At 46.3% G+C, this 20,129-nt stretch overlaps 1 protein-coding gene and 1 long non-coding RNA gene across 18 annotated transcripts in view; both read left to right on the plus strand.

Moving 5' to 3' along the window:
- AKAP13 (A-kinase anchoring protein 13) overlaps positions 1-20,129 on the plus strand; it is a 324,322-nt gene that overhangs the window by 272,541 nt on the left and 31,652 nt on the right. For 15 of the 17 annotated variants that reach the window (XM_061394329.1, XM_061394319.1, XM_061394321.1 and 12 more), the window contains 2 exons: positions 13,860-13,927; positions 16,128-16,194. In XM_061394329.1, the coding sequence (XP_061250313.1) occupies positions 13,860-13,927; positions 16,128-16,194 (135 nt within the window). The remainder of the gene's footprint in view (positions 1-13,859; positions 13,928-16,127; positions 16,195-20,129) is intronic. The other 2 variants (XM_061394318.1, XM_061394334.1) reach the window with 1 other exon arrangement.
- Positions 16,201-19,717, plus strand: LOC133234136 (uncharacterized). The gene is made up of 2 exons (XR_009732037.1): positions 16,201-16,386; positions 16,455-19,717. It is a non-coding gene; the product is annotated as an uncharacterized LOC133234136 (long non-coding RNA).

Here is a 20,129-nt window from a genome sequence, read left to right on the forward strand (position 1 = left end):
TGTTCCTGTGCAGTAAAACGCTCCAGGCTCGGAAACCTTCGTTTCTAGTTTCCTGTCCTTCCCACCCCTTATCTGTTCCTCTTTGATGTGGAGAAGTAGCCCTTTTTCTGTCTTCCTTTAAACAACATTGGAGACACACATTCCAGATAAGAGAATACAGAGCCCTTAATGTTGCTCAAAGAGCCGGATTTCAAATATCCCCTCCTGTTGTCCCTAAGCCACTGCCTTATTCCGGAAGTCCATGTCAGCATGAAAACCGTCTCGTAGCCTCAAACCCCAAAGCCGCCCCAGCAGTCCCTTGTCAGCCACTTCGGCTCACTTTTTACTCCAGCACTAACCATTTGCAGCCCATGGGCCGTACGGAAGCAGGCTGCAATTTGCAGGCCCTTGCTATGAGGCACTGCATCTCAAAACGCGGTTGCACACAAAAAGGAGTCGTGCTCATCGTGCGCACCGGGGAAGGTCAGGGAGGCCGCTTGTGGTCAGACGTGCTGATGCGAAGGCCAGTCATCCGGAAGGCGGAGGTGATGGGCGTCCCGTTACACCTGTAGCCACTTTGGACCGAGCGGTGACTAACCCAGTCCCCCAGCAGCGCTGCCCAGACCATGATGTCACGACCTGGTCTTGATTTCAGTCATTTGTGTGAAATATCGCAAGCAACTTGTTAACTCAAGATAGTCAACTTACTGAAATTTGAAAATTTTTAAAACTGTATCTGAGCAGAGTCAAGAGTTACAATAATAATTTCCAGTCGCTTGCTTCCTTAAATTTTAGAGGCAGAGTGGAGTGACAGCTGGCACAGAACCTGTGTTATGCATGCTGCAGCTGTTGTGCTTTTTAGACAACTGGTGTTAACACACACATGTTCGTAAAATGCCTTTTATGGATGTATTTTACTCCAATTGTTGTCTCAGCCCTCTTTGTTCGACTGTCCTGCTTTTCCTAAAGAAAGCCGCTGGGGAGCTCTTGTGTCTGTATTCATCCTCGTGGGCAGACGTCACACACATTTATGCCCTCTGTCGTGTGTGACTTACCAGGAGATGGAGGACTCCGGCCCTGTCACGTGGTCCACGCAACCTCGAGGAGATGAAGGGCTGCCACTGCCCAGTGTGTCCCCAGCACGTCAGTCTGGAGCTCAGGCTCTAAAAGGACTCATTCTTAGTACACCAGTCCCTTGTCGCCAGGATAATTTCTTAGCTGCTAGACACAGTTTCTCAGTATTGGAGTGACTTGGTTGTCTGGGGCAGTGGTCACCAGGTCCTTTTTGGTATGCTTATCCACAATTAAAACATTCTTAGCCTCCTACACGTGACTTCCCAGGTGGCACTAGTGGTAAAGAATCCACCTGCTAATGCAGGAGATGCAAGGGATGTGGGTTCAATCCCTGGGTCGGGAAGATCCCCTAGAGCAGAAAATGGCACCCCACTCCAGTTTTCTTGCCTGGAAATTCCGTGGGCAGAAGAGTCTGCTACGTGTGTGTGTGTGTGTGTGTGTGTGTGTGTAATGTAAAAAGCTTACATATGTGTCCTATATTATACTTCCAAAGAGCTCATTCTAGAATGAGAAGTCAGCGTTGCCATTTTCTTGTTTGCTGATCAGTTACTTTTAATATTCTCAGATGTACAGTTTCTGCAGGAGTTTGTCTTTTAGTTGAAACTACATATAATTTATAAGTGATATTATTGAGCACAGGTAAATTTGCATTCATCGCAAGGTGCTTAAAGTAAACCCAAGGAGGACGTCGCTGTTCACACCCCTGACCTACCATCCCAGCGCCTCTTCTTCCCTCCAGAATCCTCTAAGATCACACATACCATGAGGCTGCCTAACAGCATGGCGGAGTGAGCCACCCATGTGTGTTAAATACTCCACTTCTCTTTTAAATCTGTACCAGTGAGAGCTGTGGAAATTTCCTCCTCCACTGCAAAGAATTGTCTCTGCTGTGAAGTGCCTGTTCTCCATGGCAGGAGTGTTGGCCTCAGAGAAGAATGGGGAGAGACCACATTTCTTGGTTGGCAGCATGAAATTCATATTCCAGCAACTCCCAGCAGTACAGCAGGCCGAACACCTGCTTTCTGCTATGAAACAGTTCTTAAAAATGCCTTTTCAACAAAATAAGTGTTTAAGAAAACTAGTACCTAACTGAGCACGCAAAAAAGAAAATCCCCAAGCAGTGCACATCCTGTTCTTCCGTTAGGGACTTGATTCGTTTCAACCATTTAGTAACTGTCAGCATCTTCTGCCTGCGTTTGCTAATGCTTCTTCTTCACGGTTTACCTTCCTTACATGGTATCTGGGGTTTCTTTTGTCATAAGTTCAGCTTCAGCTTCATAAGGCTTTCCCCTCCTGTGGGAATCTCGAGTCCCTGTTCTGTCGCAGTGACCCTGTGGTGCCACAGTCCTGCATCTGTTTCAGTGGGATCCTGCAGGGTTTCATCATTGCCAGATTGGAATTCCACCAAACCTCTAGACACAGCTCCCTAGCTCAGGGTTCTAGGAGATACAAATGGTGTAAATCCGGACCGTGGATTCATAGGTAACACAGAATTCTCACTCCAGATCCAGGGGAGGGCAGGTGTGCATGGCTTTTTCCAGGCCCTTCAGGGCTGTTACAGTCTTTAGTTTAAAGCTCTTGACTATATTCAGGGGTCTCAATTCCAGCCGCCACTATGTGCCCAGAAACCACGTGTCTGAGGGAGACGCTCTCTGCTTCTTAGAATACCACACAACCAGCGGGTGGATTTGAAAAATAACTGAATAAAACTAACAGTAAAAATAAAACTAATAACAAAAAATTTAAAAATAACAATAAAGGTAGCTCTTGAAGAATCTTCATGGAGATTTTTCACATATTTTAGTGTTCTGCATCATTGGTGGGTTGCTGTGATTTAGATTTTATATACATAAAGGAGCAGTGGCTTCAGTGGTGGGGAAGAGATGAGTGAATATTCTAGGAGATCTTGGTGACCTCAGACTGAATTTCTTATTTTACTTTGAACTATCAATAAGTCTGGTGGCTCAAACAGTAAAGAATCCGTCTACCAGTGCAGGAGACACAGGACTCTTGGCTTTGATCCCTGGGTCAGGAATATCCCCTGGAGAAAGGAATGGTTCCCCACTCCAGTATTCTTGCCTGCAGAATTCCATGGACAGAGGAGCCTGGTGGGCTCCAGTCCATGGGGTCTCAAAAGAGTTAAACCTAACTGAGTGACTAACACAGCACCAATAAGTATGCATTTGAGTTTCTTATCTTAAATGAATTTATTCAGCAAAAATCAGTTGCCTGCAAGGCACTGTGTAATTCATTCAAAAGCTGTTTGTCAGCAAATATTCTTTGAGCAACCTGTGTGCCTAGCACCTTTCTCTTACTCTTTTTTTTTCCCCATGAGTATGACATGTAACACTGTGTAAATTTAAAAGTGCCAAGTGTTAACTTGATGCATTTATATATTATAATCTGATTGGTGTTAATGTTTCCATATTTAGCACCTCTGTCACATCACATGATCCTTTTTAGTGGTTGGAATACATAATTAGAAACACCTTTCTCAAGTTGCTTATTACACAGTGGCTTAGGATAAGAGTTCTAAAGGTGTAATCCTTGGTACTTACTCATTGCAGCATTATTCATGTTGTGGAAAACTTCAAAGGAGCTAAATATGTAACAGTAAAAGATAATATATTCTTTAGGTGGCATATTAGGCCAGTGGTAAAAATGGAATAGCTCAAAGGTCATCAGCAAAGTTTTTCTGTGGGGACTTCCCTGGTTGTCCAATGGCTCTGAGACTCTGAGCTCCCAATGCAGGGGACCTGGGTTCGATCCCTAGTTGGGGAACTAGATCCCACGTGCTGCAACTAAGACCCTGCACAGTCAAATAAATTAATTTTTTAAAAAAAGCTTTCTGTGAAGAAACTGATAGTTAGGACACTAGGCTTCGGAGGCTATTAGGCGTCTGTGGCGATCACCCTACTCACCTCTTGTAGGAGAAAAGCAGCCACAGACAAGACATAAATGTGAGCATGACTGTGTTCCAATGAAGCCGCTTTTGCAAAACAGGTGTGAGCTGACCTCAGCCCCCAGGCTGTGGTTTCTCAGCCAGTGGAATAGATCTGCAGGTACCGACAGAACTCCACGACATTTTGGAAACTTGAGAGGCAATAAATGGAACTGTGTGTATGATCCCAAATTATAGGAAACAGATAAGTAAATAGTAATTGTTTATGTAGCTATATGAGATTGTCTGTAAGGATATACACCAAACTGTTAACAATTTGAAAAGGAGGTTAGAGGAGAGATTGAAGGGGACTAAGTTTTTTTTTTTTTTTTTATACTTCTGCATTGTTTGAATTTTTTAAGACTGTACTTGAATATTGGCTCTCTGAGTTAAAAAAAAAAAAAAAAGTAAATGTCATCTCAGTGGTAGTTTCAAAGGTTTTTCTGCTTGTCAGCTGGTCTCTGAAGAAGGCACAGACTATGTTGATGTTGATTGAAGAACATAATGGCTTTGAGCAGTTAGTTGGACAGAAGATCAGAGTTGCTGTGTCACTGTCCTGGTAGCTCCAGCGTGGACGAGAAGCAGACCCCACCAGCTCTCAGTTCTGAGTTATGATGTGAAATACTATCAGAAAGTTGAGGGACAAAAGAGCAGGAAAATCTTGTTTGAAGACCCAAAGAATGCTTTTCTTTGTGCTATTCTCTGCTGACTCAGACAATCAAGAATCTGCCTGCAGTGCAGGAGGCCTGGATTCGATCCTTGGTCAGGAAGATCCCCTGGAGAAGGGAATGGCAACCCACTCCAGTATTCCTGCCTAGAGAATTCCATAAACAGAGGAGCCTACACTCTGGGGGGTCTCCAAGCATCAGACACGACTGAGCAACCAACTCTTTGACTTTCATAAAGAACCATAGGTTTATGGTTATAGTGAGTGGATGACTCACTATATACTTCCCCGAGTAGCTCCAGAAAACTTTTCAATCTCAGTGCAGGCTGGAGAAAGTTGTCTGATGTTGTCGGTATGTGAAGCTTCTTACTACTGTCACTGGTTTTTGCATACACGTTATTTTCAGGTGAGAAGAGTTGAATTATTGTTAGTCTGTGTTAGAGTACAGTGACTCGGAATTGAACCTGTGCCTGGCACGCGACTGCTTTGTCAAGAGCAGAATATCCACTCTGATAGAGGAGAATGCACCTCTTGTAACCAGGCATCTTAAACCCACTTTTGTTCCCTCCATACCTTTCCCTGTTAAATAGAAATTCTCTTTTACTGGACTCACTCCATGATGAAATAGAGCTGGGGCACCTCAGACTGTTGAAGTGCCTATCCTGTTGGTGGTAGTGTCTACAGGACTCCTCCTGGAGAGGGGACCCGTGTAGCTTCTGGGAAATGTCTGTGGCCCAAGGACACTGAGCCACCCACAAAGAATCACCTGTAAGGGGCTGAGACTGATGGGGAACAACCTGACTCAAGAGATTTGAGGCTTGTAGACTGGAGTTCTCAGCCACCGGTCTTTGTAGCAATTAAATAGTTCTATAGGACGGTGGTTTTCAGAATGGTTTTTGTGGAACTGGTGTTTTGGAAGTTCCACAGATTGTGGGATTTATATATTTTTAAAACTAATTTACAGCCTACTGTAAATTTTTCCTTCCATCTTGAATTAATGAAGAATGTAATATGATTGCAAGGCAAGCCATTTTTTTTTTTTTAAAGAAAACTACTAATATTTGTACCTACCTATCTGTGAAAATGAAGATACTGTACTCTGTATTATGCATGAAAAGTGAAAGTGAAAGTCGCTCAGTTGTGTCCAGCCCTTTGAGAACAAATGGACTGTAGCCCACCAGACTCCTCTGTCCGTTGGATTTCCCAGGCAAGAATGCTGGAATGAGTTGCCATTCTCTTCTCCAGGGGCTCTTTCCGACCCAGGGGTTGAACTCAGGTCCTCCCTCCTGTATCACAGGCAGATTCTTCACTATCTGAGCGACAAAAATAAATACAGACATAAAGTAGATGCTGAGGTAGATACGTGAACAGCAAGTATAATATCCACCTGATTGCTTATATTTTGATCCATCAGAACAGCTTCACTGTTCTCTTTCATTGCAAAAGTAAATGTTGAGATTATAGTTCAAATATCTGTGCTAAATATTTTACATATTTGATAGCACACAATATAGCACTATTTTATTAAGGCTTTTTAAATATGGAAGATCAATAAAATAGTGGATTAACTACTAGTTCTATGTTAACAGTGTTTATAATAGTAGGTGGAGGTTTTTTGTCTTAATTTGTAATTTTAATGTTGAGTCACCCAAGTTGTCTGTTTCTTCTGGAAGCAGACTATTTCATGGAGTCCAGTGTGTCATCGGAGAAGGCAGTGGCACCCACTCCAGTACTCTTGCCTGGAAAATCCCATGGACGGAGGAGCCTGGTGGGCTGCAGTCCATGGGGTCGCTAGGAGTTGGACACGACTGAGCGACTTCACTTTCACTTCTCACTTTCATGCACTGGAGAAGGAAATGGCAACCCACTCCAGTGTTCTTGCCTGGAGAATCGCAGGGACTGGGGAGCCTGGTGGGCTGCCGTCTCTGGGGTCGCACAGACTCGGACACGACTGAAGCGACTTAGCAGCATAGTGTGTCATCACAAGAGTCTTCTGTTTGGAGAATCTGTCAGGGAGGAAGTATTGTCCTGATGTCCTCTGCCAGCAGTTCTTTGACTTACAGAAGTCACTTGATCTAACTACAGATGTCACAAGTTATCTTAGGTCTGCTTAGCGCAATAAGGAAGAAGAGTTAATGTTTTTAGGTTTAAACTGAAAGAATCAGACGACAAAAAGGAACTGTTGGATAGGGCCTGGTTACCCTAGTATATACCTAGGTGCAAAAATAACATTTTCAGTTTGTATACCACCCCACCTCAGAAACCTAGGGGCTCCCAGTCTCAACTGTAGCTTTGCAGTTCGTTCCAGGGTTAGTGTTGAAAGAAGCTCAACGTTCAGTGGTGGCCTTAAGATCTGTGTGTGACAGGGTGCAGCCTGCCACTTGTAAAAAAGAGGAGGAAAAATCAAGGCTTGAAAGCAAAGGAGACAACGTGTCGTCATCTTCCCCAAGGAGCAGAGGTAACGGGCTGCTTCTCTGCAGCTTCCTGAAGAACAGGGCCTGCAGCGCCTGTTGTGGGTGTGAAGCACCATTTGTGATCTTGGCAGGAAGTGGAAACTATGAGTAATTTGAGGACTCAGAATCTTTCTTCGCTTCCCTCCATCCCCTCTCATGTCCAGGTCTCTTCCCAGGAATCTCAGGAAACAACAGCATCCCTCCAGTTCCTTTACCTCCTAGGAAGCCCTTTCCTTGGTTTAACATAATCCTGTTTGCTGACCCTGGAGCCTCAGACCCCAAGTGGCTGCTCAGTTTTGACCCGCGGTTTAGAAAGATCAGCCACCTGGTCCATCGTGGTCGGTGTGATGATGGCTGATGTTGGTCTTTGCCTGTCTTTCAAACATCTCTAGTCACTTTAATACATCTTTCTGCATGCAAATATTGAGAGATTCAGCAGGCTGGAACTTTTAAAACAAGTCAGCAACTCTTGACTTCACTGGAAAACACCTGGACCGGTCTGAAGTTATAGTCGTGGTGAAAGCTGAGTTCCTTTGGTGGACTTAGGTGGAAATGGTCAAGATCACAGACGCTAGAAATAGCCAAGGGGCAGGAGCAAACCCTCCCTGAGGTTGGTTCCTCTGCAGTTTACTCTTGGAAAACAAACACACGGTGAAAGCAGAGTTCCCCCTTTGTCAGGAATAAGTAATTTAGGAGAAACTTGGCGAGTTTGTTTGTTTTAACTCAGCCAAAACTCGACTCTTATTTTAGGATTTTGGAAACTTGAATAGAGAAAGGAGGAGAGCATCTTTCCACTTCTTCCCCCTTGCAGTTATGTAAAGCTTCCCTTGAATAAGTCAGCTGTTCTTTCCAGCCACCACGAATAATTTGGTCTCTGGAATGCCGCTGGAGTCCTTCAGCGCAAGGAATCCACTACATTCGGGTTTTCAGATCTTGCCAGCGGTTCCGTTTTGTTTGCTTTAAACACATGCAAGATGATAACTGAGATCACTGTGGATTTATTTTCTGTTGTGTTAGCAGCTTCTGAGTACTTTTGTGGTAGGTTGCTTCTCCTGATTAGAAGAAAAGAAACAAGTGGACCAGCCTCAACCCAAGTAGGAAACATAAAGAGTTCAGACTGCTTGTGATGGTCTGGTTCACCTTGAGATTTTGTCCTGAAAGGCAGCTCTCTGGACAAGCAGTTTTCTCACATTTAGAGTTCATTGCTTAGATAGTGAAATACATATAACCGGTGAAAGAATAGAAGTGTGTTTAGGGGAATGGACGGTGGAAGAGCCTCAGCAGTAAAGCCAGTTCTTATCCAAGCACAGCACTTTGGGTGTTGCTTTTTGTTGATTTGTTTACCAGCATTCTTACAAAAACTGCTGTTAGGTGAGCCCTCCAGCTACGGTGATGTAGCTCTCTTTTGTGGCTTTAGTCTTGTTCCGTATAACCAGCGCTGTGGTTATCACACCAGCTACTGAGAATATCTTACAAGTCATTTGTATCTACGCTCTATCAGTCCAGACCAGGCCCTGTCTCACAGTCCCCAGAGAGTTTAAACCAGAAGTTGCAGAAATCCTTTTTGAGCATGTATTTCTAAATTTATCAGTATTTAAATGTTTTTCTGCTGCTGTTGTTTTGTCGGTGAGTGTTGACGTGATAGCAAGAAGTTGGACCTTGCTCTCCTTAAAGTTAGAAAAGTCTCTCTAACCCCTAATCTTTAGAAGGATCTGAGAATTCTCCTGCACGTGGATGCTGCTGCTCAGACTGGTCTCCAGGAGGAAGAGTGGTCAAAGCTCTTCAGCACAGCCCTCCCAGGAAAAGTGCTGCACGAGCCCTTTCTTCAGAAGCTGACATGACTCGGGAAGGTGAATCCTTCCTTTAACAGGCAGGCCTGGAGTGTTCACGCCACTCTCTCATTTAATTTCAGTTTGGCCTAGCCTCTCCTCTTAACTCTTCTTTAAAGCTGATTTTCTTAGGCCAGTCTGTCTAGTGGGTTGTTGGACTTCTCTGCTGAAGGTGAATGGGTGTATGGTGTATAACAGTTCACCAAAGCTCTGGTGGCAGAGTTTTAAAAGGTGAAGCAGCAAATAGATGCGCGCTCACAGCCCTGTGGGTTTTCCTTCGTATTCTTTTATTTGATGCCTCCATGTAGCCAGGAAAGAAGCTACAGGCTGGGCTGTTTGCTTTTAAGTTCAGAGCAGTCTAATTAGGGGTCGGCTCTGTTCCCGTAAACCACGGTGCCAAGGCCTTCTTGAAGAGCTTTGAAGAATGAAAGCATATTGCTTACTGCTCTTAGGAAATCTTTTTTGAAAAATAAATAAATAAAAGGCCAAATAATTATTTGATCTCCCTAACAACATGGTATAGAGTTTGTGACAGGAAGCTTGAAAGTGATATTAGATTGTCTTCAATTCGTATGTTCTTGGTAATCGTCTGTTTTCCAAAACAGAGGTTTTAACCTCAAGATTGTCAGTTGGGCCAAAGTTTCTAAATCGCCCACATACACCGCTAAATCCATTACCGTGAACTGAGTCCAGGACAGCTGGGTAACAAGTTGAGTGGTTTTCAAGTAGGTACTCGAGTGTGTTAAGCAGACATGCATGCAGACTGTTTATGTCTCAGACTTGTGGCCATGTTATAAAGTGTGTTGAAGCTTCAGCTGGGTTGTGGCTTTGGGGACGTGTGTCTCAGTTAACTAGAACAGTGGATTGTGTGAAAAGCTGTTTACCAGAAGTGCACTTTAAAAATACTACTTCTGCTTTTATGGTACGTCAGTTGGAGTTGTCCTTTAAATTTCAAACACTGGTCTGAGAACTTGAATATTCCTAAAATCTATTTAAAAGTAATTGCACCATTCCCGCTATTTAATTCTCTATAGGGTGATGAAACTATGGGTTTTGTGAATTGCCTGTTCATAATCTTTATACCATTTTTCTATTTGGTTCTTTGTCTTACTGTTTTATACATTTAAACATTTTTAAGATAGGGTTGTTAGATGTGGCACTCCATTTTAATTCCATTTCGAAATCTGTGGTTTCTTTGGCTGTGATATGAATTCATTAGTTTTCCTCATATTTTTTCACCCATGTTTCAAAGTATTATTTTGTGTAAGTAAAATGTTATGAAGAAGAGGTTCTCTTTGGACACTTAGGCGAGACTCAGAGAGAGCAAGGAAGAATGGGGTTAAAGACAATGTAGAGAAAGACAAAAAAGCAGGAAGGGGAGCTGAGAAGCCTGTGCACGAGGACGCGTCGGGTCGGCAGGACTGGGCCACGGTCTCAGGCATCTGCGGGGCAAGGAGGGGAGACCATCACAGCACGGTACATGATAGAGGCAGGTATGGAGTTCCAGAAGCTCAGAGGTCATTGGGGGTCTGCTTCCCTGGGAGAGTCAGAGAAGACTTCAGAGAGCTGAGTCCTGCCAACCCAGTCAGGGAAGGAAGAGTGAGCAAGGGACACAGTTGCAGGAAAGAGTTTGTTCAGAGCTCAGAGGTGTGACAGAACATGGCAAGGGGCTAGAAGTGTACACACACGATGGGCTTAATCAAGCTGAGTAAGGAGTGTGGCTCAGATGGCAAGGTATCTGCCTGCAATGTGGGAGACCCAGGTTTGATCCCTGAGTTGAGATGATCCCTGGAGAAGGGCATGGCCACCCACTCCAATATTCTTACCTGGAGAACTCTGTGGACAGAGGCGCCTGGTGGGCTACAGTGCATGGGGTCGCAAAGAGTTGGACAGGACTGAGCAACTAACACTTTCACTTATCCTAAGGATGATGGGGGACCATTAAAAGAGTCACTTTCTGAGAGTCTCAGAGTCTCACTTTCTGAGAAGTAAGTGGGAAAAAATTTTGAATATAAGTCAATAACGACAAATTTGGTCCAGCTCACTGTTTCCTCTTTGACCCTTTCTGGAAGGCCATTGGCTCATGGGGCTTAAAGCCTTTAATGAAAGTTCACCAGAGTCTAGATCTGGAACGTGAGTTTCATTGCATGATATGTAGAATGGTGTGAAGGCATTGGAGTCTCAGGAGTTATTTGGATTTCTGTTTGCGGTTCTTCTCTTTTCTGGGAGCAGTATGATGATTTCTTAGTCAAAACGTATCCTTATTTCCAAATAGCAGAGAACTTGACAATTTAACAAGGGTCAGTGATTTCCAGTTCTTGAGAAAAGTATCCTCAAAAGATTTCCTTTTCGCTGATTAGAATGAGTCACTCCCCAGGGGGCTCTCTCTGCAAAGGCTTCCTTGTGCCCAGAAAGGGATGTTGCTGAGAAACCCAGGCATTAATATTCAGGGATGTATAACCCTTTCATAACTGCTGACCTCTGGGGCAACTTCATGATTTAACGTGGAAGTGTTCATAATCACAAACAGTAGAAACTGCCAGGAGCACAGCATCTATGCGGCTCCCTTGCAGTGTCATCCTGGAGAAGAAGTGGAAGCAAGAATAGAGTTCTGACTGAGAACCCTCCAGGTTGCTTCCTCTTGTTGATTCCCTGAATAAACCTTTCCCAGGAGAGTCTCTCCTCATGCTGACATTGGGAAATGAACTTGAGTGCCTCTTCTAGTTGAAGAGCATCAGAAAAATGACTGGAGAGTCAATTTCTCATGGGGTGAAGCTAGAAGAGGTTACTCGACTGAAGGCTCGGTAGGCCGGAGAGTGAAAGGCCCAGAATAAAGCTTCACTCCATCCCACTTCCAAACTAGTTCCTGCTCTGGGCCATCCTGTTGACCAAAATAGAGTTGCTCCTGGTGGCCTCTTTCATGGGGTCGTATCTATCTGCCATGATTCCTCCAGAGTGAACTTGCCCCAACCAGGCCCTAGTGACGATTCAGATGACTAAGAAGTTGAAAAATCTTCTGCAGCATGAGCCTTATAGAACATTTTGAAGTAATTTACTTTGAAAAATCATCTCTTTCAAGAGATGCAACATAAGGAATCTTACAGAAGCTCAGAGAAAGGGAACTGCGGGCAGGGGGCAAATGCAGTCTTTTCACTTTGGAGATCTGAGGAAACTGAGGCCTATGGGGGAGGAGCCGGCCTGGAGTCACAGTGACTACCTCAGGGAGCCAGGACCTGAAACACACTTAGTGTGACGGCTGTGCCTCTAGAGCTCCTTTTAGTGTTCGAAGTGCGTATTTGACCTACTGGAATCAAGGCTGTGACAGGGCATTTGGCTTTTGTATAAAATAAGCGTAAAGTCTAAAACAGACATTGGAATAGGCAGCATGAGGCAGGCGCTGTGCTAGGGAGACTTAATTAAAGTTTCAGCAGTAGATGGAGAGACCCTGCCCTGAAGGAACAGTCAGTGGAGGAGAAAGTGTTAGTCGCTCAGTGGTATCCAACTCTTTGTGACCCCAGGGACTGTAGCCCACCAGGCTCCTCTGTCCGTGGGAGTCTCCAAGCAATAATACTGGAGTGGGTTTCCATTCCCTTCTCTAGGAAATCTTACTGACCCAGAGATTGAACCTGGCTCTCCTGCATTGCAGGCAGGTTCTTTACTCAGTGGAGGAGAAAATCGTAGGATCATCCAATCCTCTGTGACTGGTGGTGTTAGGAAAGAGGCCTATAAACCTAGCAGATGTTGAGGAAGGAATGGAGAAGGCCCTGGGGTCTGGGATTCTGGCCTTTTCCACACTCATATCCTCAGAACCCGGGCATATAAGTCAGGAGAGCATCCTGCCCTTGATTCAAGGGTGACCATTCAAGGACCTGTGGTCCTTCCTAAGTCAGAATAGGAAGCGTTGCCAAAGGGCAGTGTCTGTTGATTTTCTCAGGGAGCCTTGCCCTGGGGAGGCTCTCGCCTTGGGATCCCCACAGACAGATCTCTTACTTGCTTTACTTCCCCTTCAGCCTCCTGGCCCAGCTCAGTTTATGACTTCATGGCGGCAGTACAAGCTGATGCTGGCCCTCTTGAGGCCCTGAGGGCTGGGTTTTTTCTGTCAGCAGCCCTTGTGGGTCTAGGAGTTGAGATGAAAATCATGTACTCAGCAGATCGTGGGCGCTGCTTCATCTTTCAGGAAGTCTCCCACTTTCTCTTGAGTCAGGGCTCCTGGAGGTGCTGAGGGGTGATTCTGATGCCCTTTCTCCTGCAGCTCTTGACCCGGGGTGTTGCAAAAAACTCAGGGTGGATAGGAGTCCAAGTCAAAAGGACACAAACAGGTAGGTTTTCAGATTCATACTCCGCCTTTGACGCAGTCGTAAGCCCCTGTGATGGGGGTGCATTTACATATCATCTGTGGGTGTTCTTACATGTTTATGTTAATGTCTGTGTGTGTGCGTGCATGCATGCGTGCTCAGTCGTGACCGACTCTTTGCAATGCCATGGACTAGCCCACCAGGCTCCTCTGTCCATGGGATTTCCCAGGCAAGAATACTGGAGTGGGTTGCCATTTCCTCCTCCAGGAAGGAACTGTATGTACGTATAGTTCCGTATCACTTGTGTATTGTTTGTGACACAGACTCACATGTCGACGGCAGACACTTTCACTTTTAGTCTTGGTAGCCTCTCAGCTTCCTGCCCGAGAAGTGCCAGGTTTCTCATTTTTATTAATCGGAGATCACATCTGCTCTTGTTTCTCCTCCTAATGATGTCACATGCCTGCTTCCTGGAAGAGGCTGCAGTCTGTGATCCTGGGTAGCCACACTCTGATGTGAGCGGCTTCCCCGGCGCCCCATAGGCTGCCGTGGCAGTGAAGATCCGTGTGGCCTCTAGTCTCTGTGTGTTTAATGTCACCTGGCGTTCTGCTCTCTTTTCAGGTTGTGGCGCCTTTGTCCACAAAGGCTGCAGAGAAAGTCTGATCTCCTGTGCAAAGGTCAAGATGAAGGTAAGACATTTCTGCCTGAACCAGTGAAATCCTCAGAGTTGGGAGACTTGGGCTTAGAGTTTCTGTTTGTCTTTTCATCATTCGCTACCTCCTTTGAGACTGCAGTAACCCAAAATGTTTCATCTCTTCTTGACACACTCGGGAATTTGTGGCTTTCGGAAGAGGAAATGCTTTCAGAACTTGTCCACGTTAAACACACACGCTGTGGTTGTAATCTGTGTCACCTGTACAGTGACTTTCTTCTTAACCATGTTGCAGACCTGCTCTGCTCTTCACACTCCTACCTTCCTCCTTGGGGACCACGAGGGCAGCAGGTGGAAATCAGGGGCTGTGGTGTGCCGACGGCGGGGAGGGCAGGGTTTTGAACCAGCCTGCCCGGCATCCCTTTTCTCCACAGGCTCACGTAGATCACACGACAAGAAGGGAGGGGGATGGTGGTCCAGGCTCTGATACACACGTCACATAATAACACCCAGTGCTCGTCAGAGGCCCTTGTAGAGCACGAGACTGGGGGCAGATGGGCGTTTAGGTGGCCCGTGTGGTTTTTCAGTGTTTCAGTCAGTCATAACTGTCTCTGCTCTTGTCAGAAGAGTGCTCTCCAGCACCATCTACACTCGTGTTGAGCGTGCTGTCTGCTTCCAGTAACCAAACACGTTTATCTAGTGAAGTGGCCTCAGACTTGAGAGTCACCTCGGGGGCTTGTTATAAAACGACACTGGGCCAGTGACCCCCCTCCCAGAATTTCCGACTCTGGGTGGGTGGGGCCAAGGAATTTACCTTTCTAATAACTTCCCAGAAGATGCTGTTGCTGCTGGTCTGAGGACCGCACTTTGAGAAGCACTGAACTAGTGTAAAGGCGACAGGCTTCTGTGCCCTGGATCTTACTCAGCCCGTGGATGTAAATTATGTCCAAGGGCTGAACTTTTCTTTTTTTCCACAGTATTTATCACCTTCTTGAGGCTTCCCTGGTGGCTCAGACGGTAAAGAATTGGCCTGCAGTGCAGGAGACCTGGGTTCAATCCCTGGGTTGGGAAGATCCCCTGGAGAAGGGACTGGCAACCCACTCCAGTATTCTTGCCTGGAGAACTGCATGGACAGAAGAGCCTGGCAGGCTGTAGTCCATGGGGTCATCAAGAGTCAGACGCAACTGAGTGACTAATGCAAAATATCACCTTCTTAGGGTCTGTGTATTTATTACATTTACTTTCTGTGATCTGTACTTTCCCCCCACTGGAATGTATGTAAGCATCAAACTTGGCAGGCAGTCTGAAGTCAGGAGCGTTTGATCCATTGGCAGCTGTAAGCCTGTAGAACAGAATCTGGGCTGTAGGTCCTTAGATGTTGGAGAGGCGAATGGAGGTGACAGCCCACTGGGCTGAGTGGCTGCCGCCTCCTCCAGGCAAGATGCACAGGCCCAGGCTGCTGCCTCCCGCCCCCTCCAGCGTGCCTCTGTCCTTGTTGCCTGACCCCATGGGCCTTTGAATTTGTGACCTCTGGTATGAATGTCATCACTGTGACTGTGCCAGAGAAAGACAGCGACAGGGACATAGCCTACCCTGTGCAAAAGAGTGTCATCGAAGAGGAGGAGTCCCATTCTAAACAGACCCTTTTCCACTAATGATTTGTCTCAGACGAATTGCTTCAACCCGTTTTCTCACATGGTGTCTCTGTTCCATGCCACAAAAAAGTCTTAAAATTAGCACTTTCCCTAAGAATTATTCCACACCTTATACATAAATGCTGATCACTGGAGAGATGGAAGTGAAAAGGGCACAGATGCTGCTCGAGGGAACCAGCGTTGTGGGGATGGTGGACGCACAGACAATGACCATAGATAAGGAAAGAACTGGAGGGGGTTACGCACAGCATTCTGAGGGGTGCCAGTCGCTGCCTCACGGGAAGAGAAGACGGAAGCTCATGGTGGCTCTGCCCCTGAGGTCTGACCTTGAAACAGGAGACTGCCTGGCCTGTGAAGGGAGAAGAGCGTTCCAGGCAGAGGAGACGGATCTCTCAGAGTTGCAGGCCGGGCAGGCTCAGGCAACAGCCAGCGCTGAGTGGCTGTGTGAGTAGGACCCTGAGGACCGTTGGCAGGAACAGGAGCAGCTGGCTTTGTGTTCCAGGCCTCTTGAGACTTGACAGAAGATAAGTTGTAAAATTCATCAAAACTTGTGAAATTTATTGACATTTCTTTCTCTTCCAGCAGCCCAAGGGGAACCTGCAGGCACACGACACGTCCTCGCTGCCCACAGTCATCATGAGAAGCAAGTGTGAGTGGTCCTCCTGCCCCTCCTGGCCCCCCTGGGCCTCTCCGGTTCAGGACTTCCACGTGCTTCTGTCCTGTCCCTTTGTTATTCTTAATCACGGTTTGAAGACCTGTTTTGTGGTAACTTAGAGAAGGCTGCAGTTCCGTTGACTGAAAGCTTGGTAGTCTGGCAGTCTACCATCAGACCCTCTGGAAGGTCTTAGAAGTGTGTGTGTGTGTGTGTGTGTGTGTAGTCTGGCAGTCTACCATCAGACCCTCTGGAAGGTCTTAGAAGTCTGTGTGTGTGTGTGTGTGTGTGTGTGCGCGTGCGGGCGCATGCACGCGAGCTTACAAGGCAGCACGTGAGCCTTGTTTATTTAAGCGAGTGACCCCCATGTTTTTTGAAGCTCCTTTTCCATGAGTCAACAGTGAAACTTGCTTTCGGTGTTCTCAACATCAAATGAGACCTTGCTTATTAAACTCCTTGACAGACCGTGAAATTATATAGTTTGGGGGTGTTTTTTCTTTTTTCTCTTTTTTTCAAGGGTTACACAGATTGAGTTCATAACACTTTGTCCCATCAGCCTATCTTCTCCATTCTGGGCAAAGCTCCACTTTGGTTTTGCTGAATGTGTTCCCCTTTTCATCCTCCATTCTCTGTCTATCTCTCTGCTTTCTCCTCATTAGTACACACTGTGGTCTATTTAATGCAGACCTCTCTAATCTGCCGTATCTTCAGACATATGTGTACCTCTGAAAATATCTCTTATTGTTTTGTGTGTTGAATTTAAATTAGACAGTATGACTTATGCTTTTCCCCTCAATATGGTTTTGAGATCTGCGTGTGATATTATATGAAAGCTATCATCTCAAATTGCTGCGTGGTATTCTTTGAGAAACATACGCCACATTTTAATTACCAGTTCCCCCAAAGACTTGTCTCCACCCACTGCCATAAATAACGCAGTAATGAATACCACGTTAATTAGCTCACAGAACCCAGTTGAGACTCGCCCCCAGGCTGTGTTTTTCAAGGCCTAGCTCCTGGATCGATTATAAGTGCCAGTTTTGGGCCCTACCCAGAGCTACACCACCAGAGGGTCCAGGGGCGGAGCCCGGTGCTGTTTCAGTAGATGCTCCAGGTGATGGTGATGTCCCCACGTGAGTGTGAGAACCGCTGCCCCAGGCCCGACTGTTCTGAGCGCTTCCAGACGGCTTGGAACGGCCACTCGGGCTGTGCTGCCGGCGAGGGTGTGGAGTCCTGTCAGACAGAAGTCTGGTTATTACCCATCTTTGCATGTAAATTCCTAGACGAAAGTTATGCCAGACTGTCACCCACTTTAACCAGTGATCCAACCCATCCCAACACCTTTTACAAGCCTATTCTTACTAAATTTTTTTTTGGCTCTATGACATTTATCTCTTCCTTCAGAAATCTGCTTTCTTTCAAATCAGATAAAAAAGGTCTTCCCCAAAGCTACCTATAATATTGCCTCCAGCCCCCACCCCCGTGTATTCTTATTCCGCTTTTACCCACCAAGGTAATGTAGCAGTAAGGGTCCAGGTGGCGGACTCAGATTGTATGGGTTTGAGTCCTAGCACCCCACTTAACAAATTACTAACCAGAGACATATTAATACATCTTTCGTTACCTGGACATTATGACTTTTTTGGTATCCACCTACCTCACAAATTGCCAGCCACACCCGTTAGTTTCTGCAAAAATCCTCTAGTTAATAATGTGTTAGCAGCTGCTAACCTCAGACAAACCTTTATGGCTCCCGCCCACCCCCCCGTACCTCGTGTTCCTCCTCCGTGGAAGGATGTAGTGGTATCACCAGGTGGTCGTCGGGTTTAAGTGAGGTGATGCCCATGAAGCCCTTGGCGGTGGGCTTCCCTCAGTGGGAACGTTCCCGCTGCCATGGCCTTCGCAGGCGAGGATGCCGGGGCTCAGAGGCAGTGAGCAGCTTCCCTGAGCGGGGAAGGATTGGTTCCCAGCAGTCACAGAGCTCTCTCTCACCTCCCCCCACACCCATGTCGCCTGAGGTGCACGTTGCTCTTGGCAGTCATGAGGCTCTGTGTGACCTGACTGGGCTCTGCTGCTCCAGCCGTCTCCCCGGTCCACATGCCCACACCCTGCCTGCCTCCTCTGCTTGTCATCCCCATTTCACGTTAGCGCTGTGCGAGCGTTTCTCCCTTCAGACGGCCCTCCTCCTCAGAATGTCCTCTTTTCCCGTCTGCCTGTCCACGTCCTCCCTTCAGGGACTTCCCCATTCAAGGACTGATGTTTCTCCCTCCATCTGATGGGTTTTTTTCATTATTTATCTTTGGCCATGCTGGGTCTTTGTGGTCGTGTGGGCTTTTCTGTCGTTGCAGGAAGCAGAGGCTGCTCTCTAGTTGCGGTGCACGGGCTTCTCACTGCGGAGGCTTTTCTTGTTGTGGAGCGCGGGCTCTCGAGCACAAGGGCTTAGTAGTTGTAGCGCTCAGGCTTAGCTGTCCTGCAGCACATGGGATCTTCCCGGACCAGGGATCAAACCCCTGGCTCCTGCAGTTGGCAAGCAGATTCTTTACCACTGAGCCCCCAGGGAACTGCTCCTCCATCATATTTTATCTGCTCACCAGCTTCCCTCTGAGACCCTGAGGTACTCCAGTCCCTCACACTAGAGCCTGTTCGCCTCTCTGCCTCTTGCCTTTCTTCCCTGTTGGGCGAGGTCCCCCACCTCCTGGTGTTGTGCATATTTCCTGCAAGAAGGGTCTGGTCATGCAGTCGTGTGGCAGGTTTCTGATGATTACATCACCTTCTTCTGAATAGAATCTGAATGGCTTTATCCATTTTATTAAGTCAAGCACATCCTGTAATACGCTCCTAGGGCTGGACGGATAATGCTGCTCGCGTCTAGGTCAGGAGCTTCATTATCATGGAAAAATCATCTGTTGCCCAGATGTCAGTGTGATTACCTGACCCGAAATCAGAGCTCCAGTGTCCGCTTTGGGCGTGTGCAATGGCCATGAACTTGGGCAAGCTCCGGGAGATGGTGAGGGACAGGGAGGCCTGGCATGCTGCAGCCCATGGGGTCAGAAAGAGTCGGACATGACTGAGTGACTGATGAGCATGAGAAATACTCAGTTATGAGGACAAATTAGCTGGGTGACATCAAACCAGGTTGCATTTTCCTCCTCTGTAAATTAGAGGAATTGGTCAAAATCTGTGTTCTCAGACATTGTACAGAAGAAACTCTTGGGAAGCTGGTAAAAAAACATCTTAGACTCCTAGGTCCCACACACACAGGACAGACAGGGCTGGGAATTTGCATAACTAAAAAGCCCCTCACACGAAAAACACTGGCCTAGGTCATCTCTGAGGCTGCTTGTGTCCTTAAGATTCTTTCAATCTCCTTTTCCCTTTGAATTAGTTTAAAGTTTTAAACACATGGTGCTTTCACATGATTCTTTATCCTTATGGCCTCATTTCCATCACACTCCACAGGTAACTCCATTTCTTATGTTTATCTTTTCCAAGTTTCTTAAAATGAAAGCAGACACCAATTTGGATTAAACATAGAAATGGTCTGTGGTGCACTTTATACTGCACTTTGATTTTCTCTTCCCCGTTAATATATTATCGTGCAGTTTTGTGTCATTTCATGCAGGGTGTCCTCGTTTTTATGGTAAAGCTTCATAGTATCCACCAGTAGGATATACCATGATTTATTAACCGACCTTATTTTGGTAACTCATTTTGCTTTTACTGAACTTTGCACTGAATACCTTTGGTCATATGTCATTGCAAGTGTAAACAAGTAAATCTTGTGGCACGAACATGTCCTGAAGGAAACCACTGGATCAAAGGTATAGGCATTTGCAGTTTCAGTAACTGTCACCACATTGACCTCCATAGAGTTTTTGTCTCCAGTTAACACTCCCAGGGTGGCTCTCTTTTAAAGCGGTCAGTTCCTGTTT

This window comes from Bos javanicus, chromosome 21, assembly GCF_032452875.1.
Source record: "Bos javanicus breed banteng chromosome 21, ARS-OSU_banteng_1.0, whole genome shotgun sequence".
NCBI lineage: Eukaryota > Metazoa > Chordata > Mammalia > Artiodactyla > Bovidae > Bos > Bos javanicus.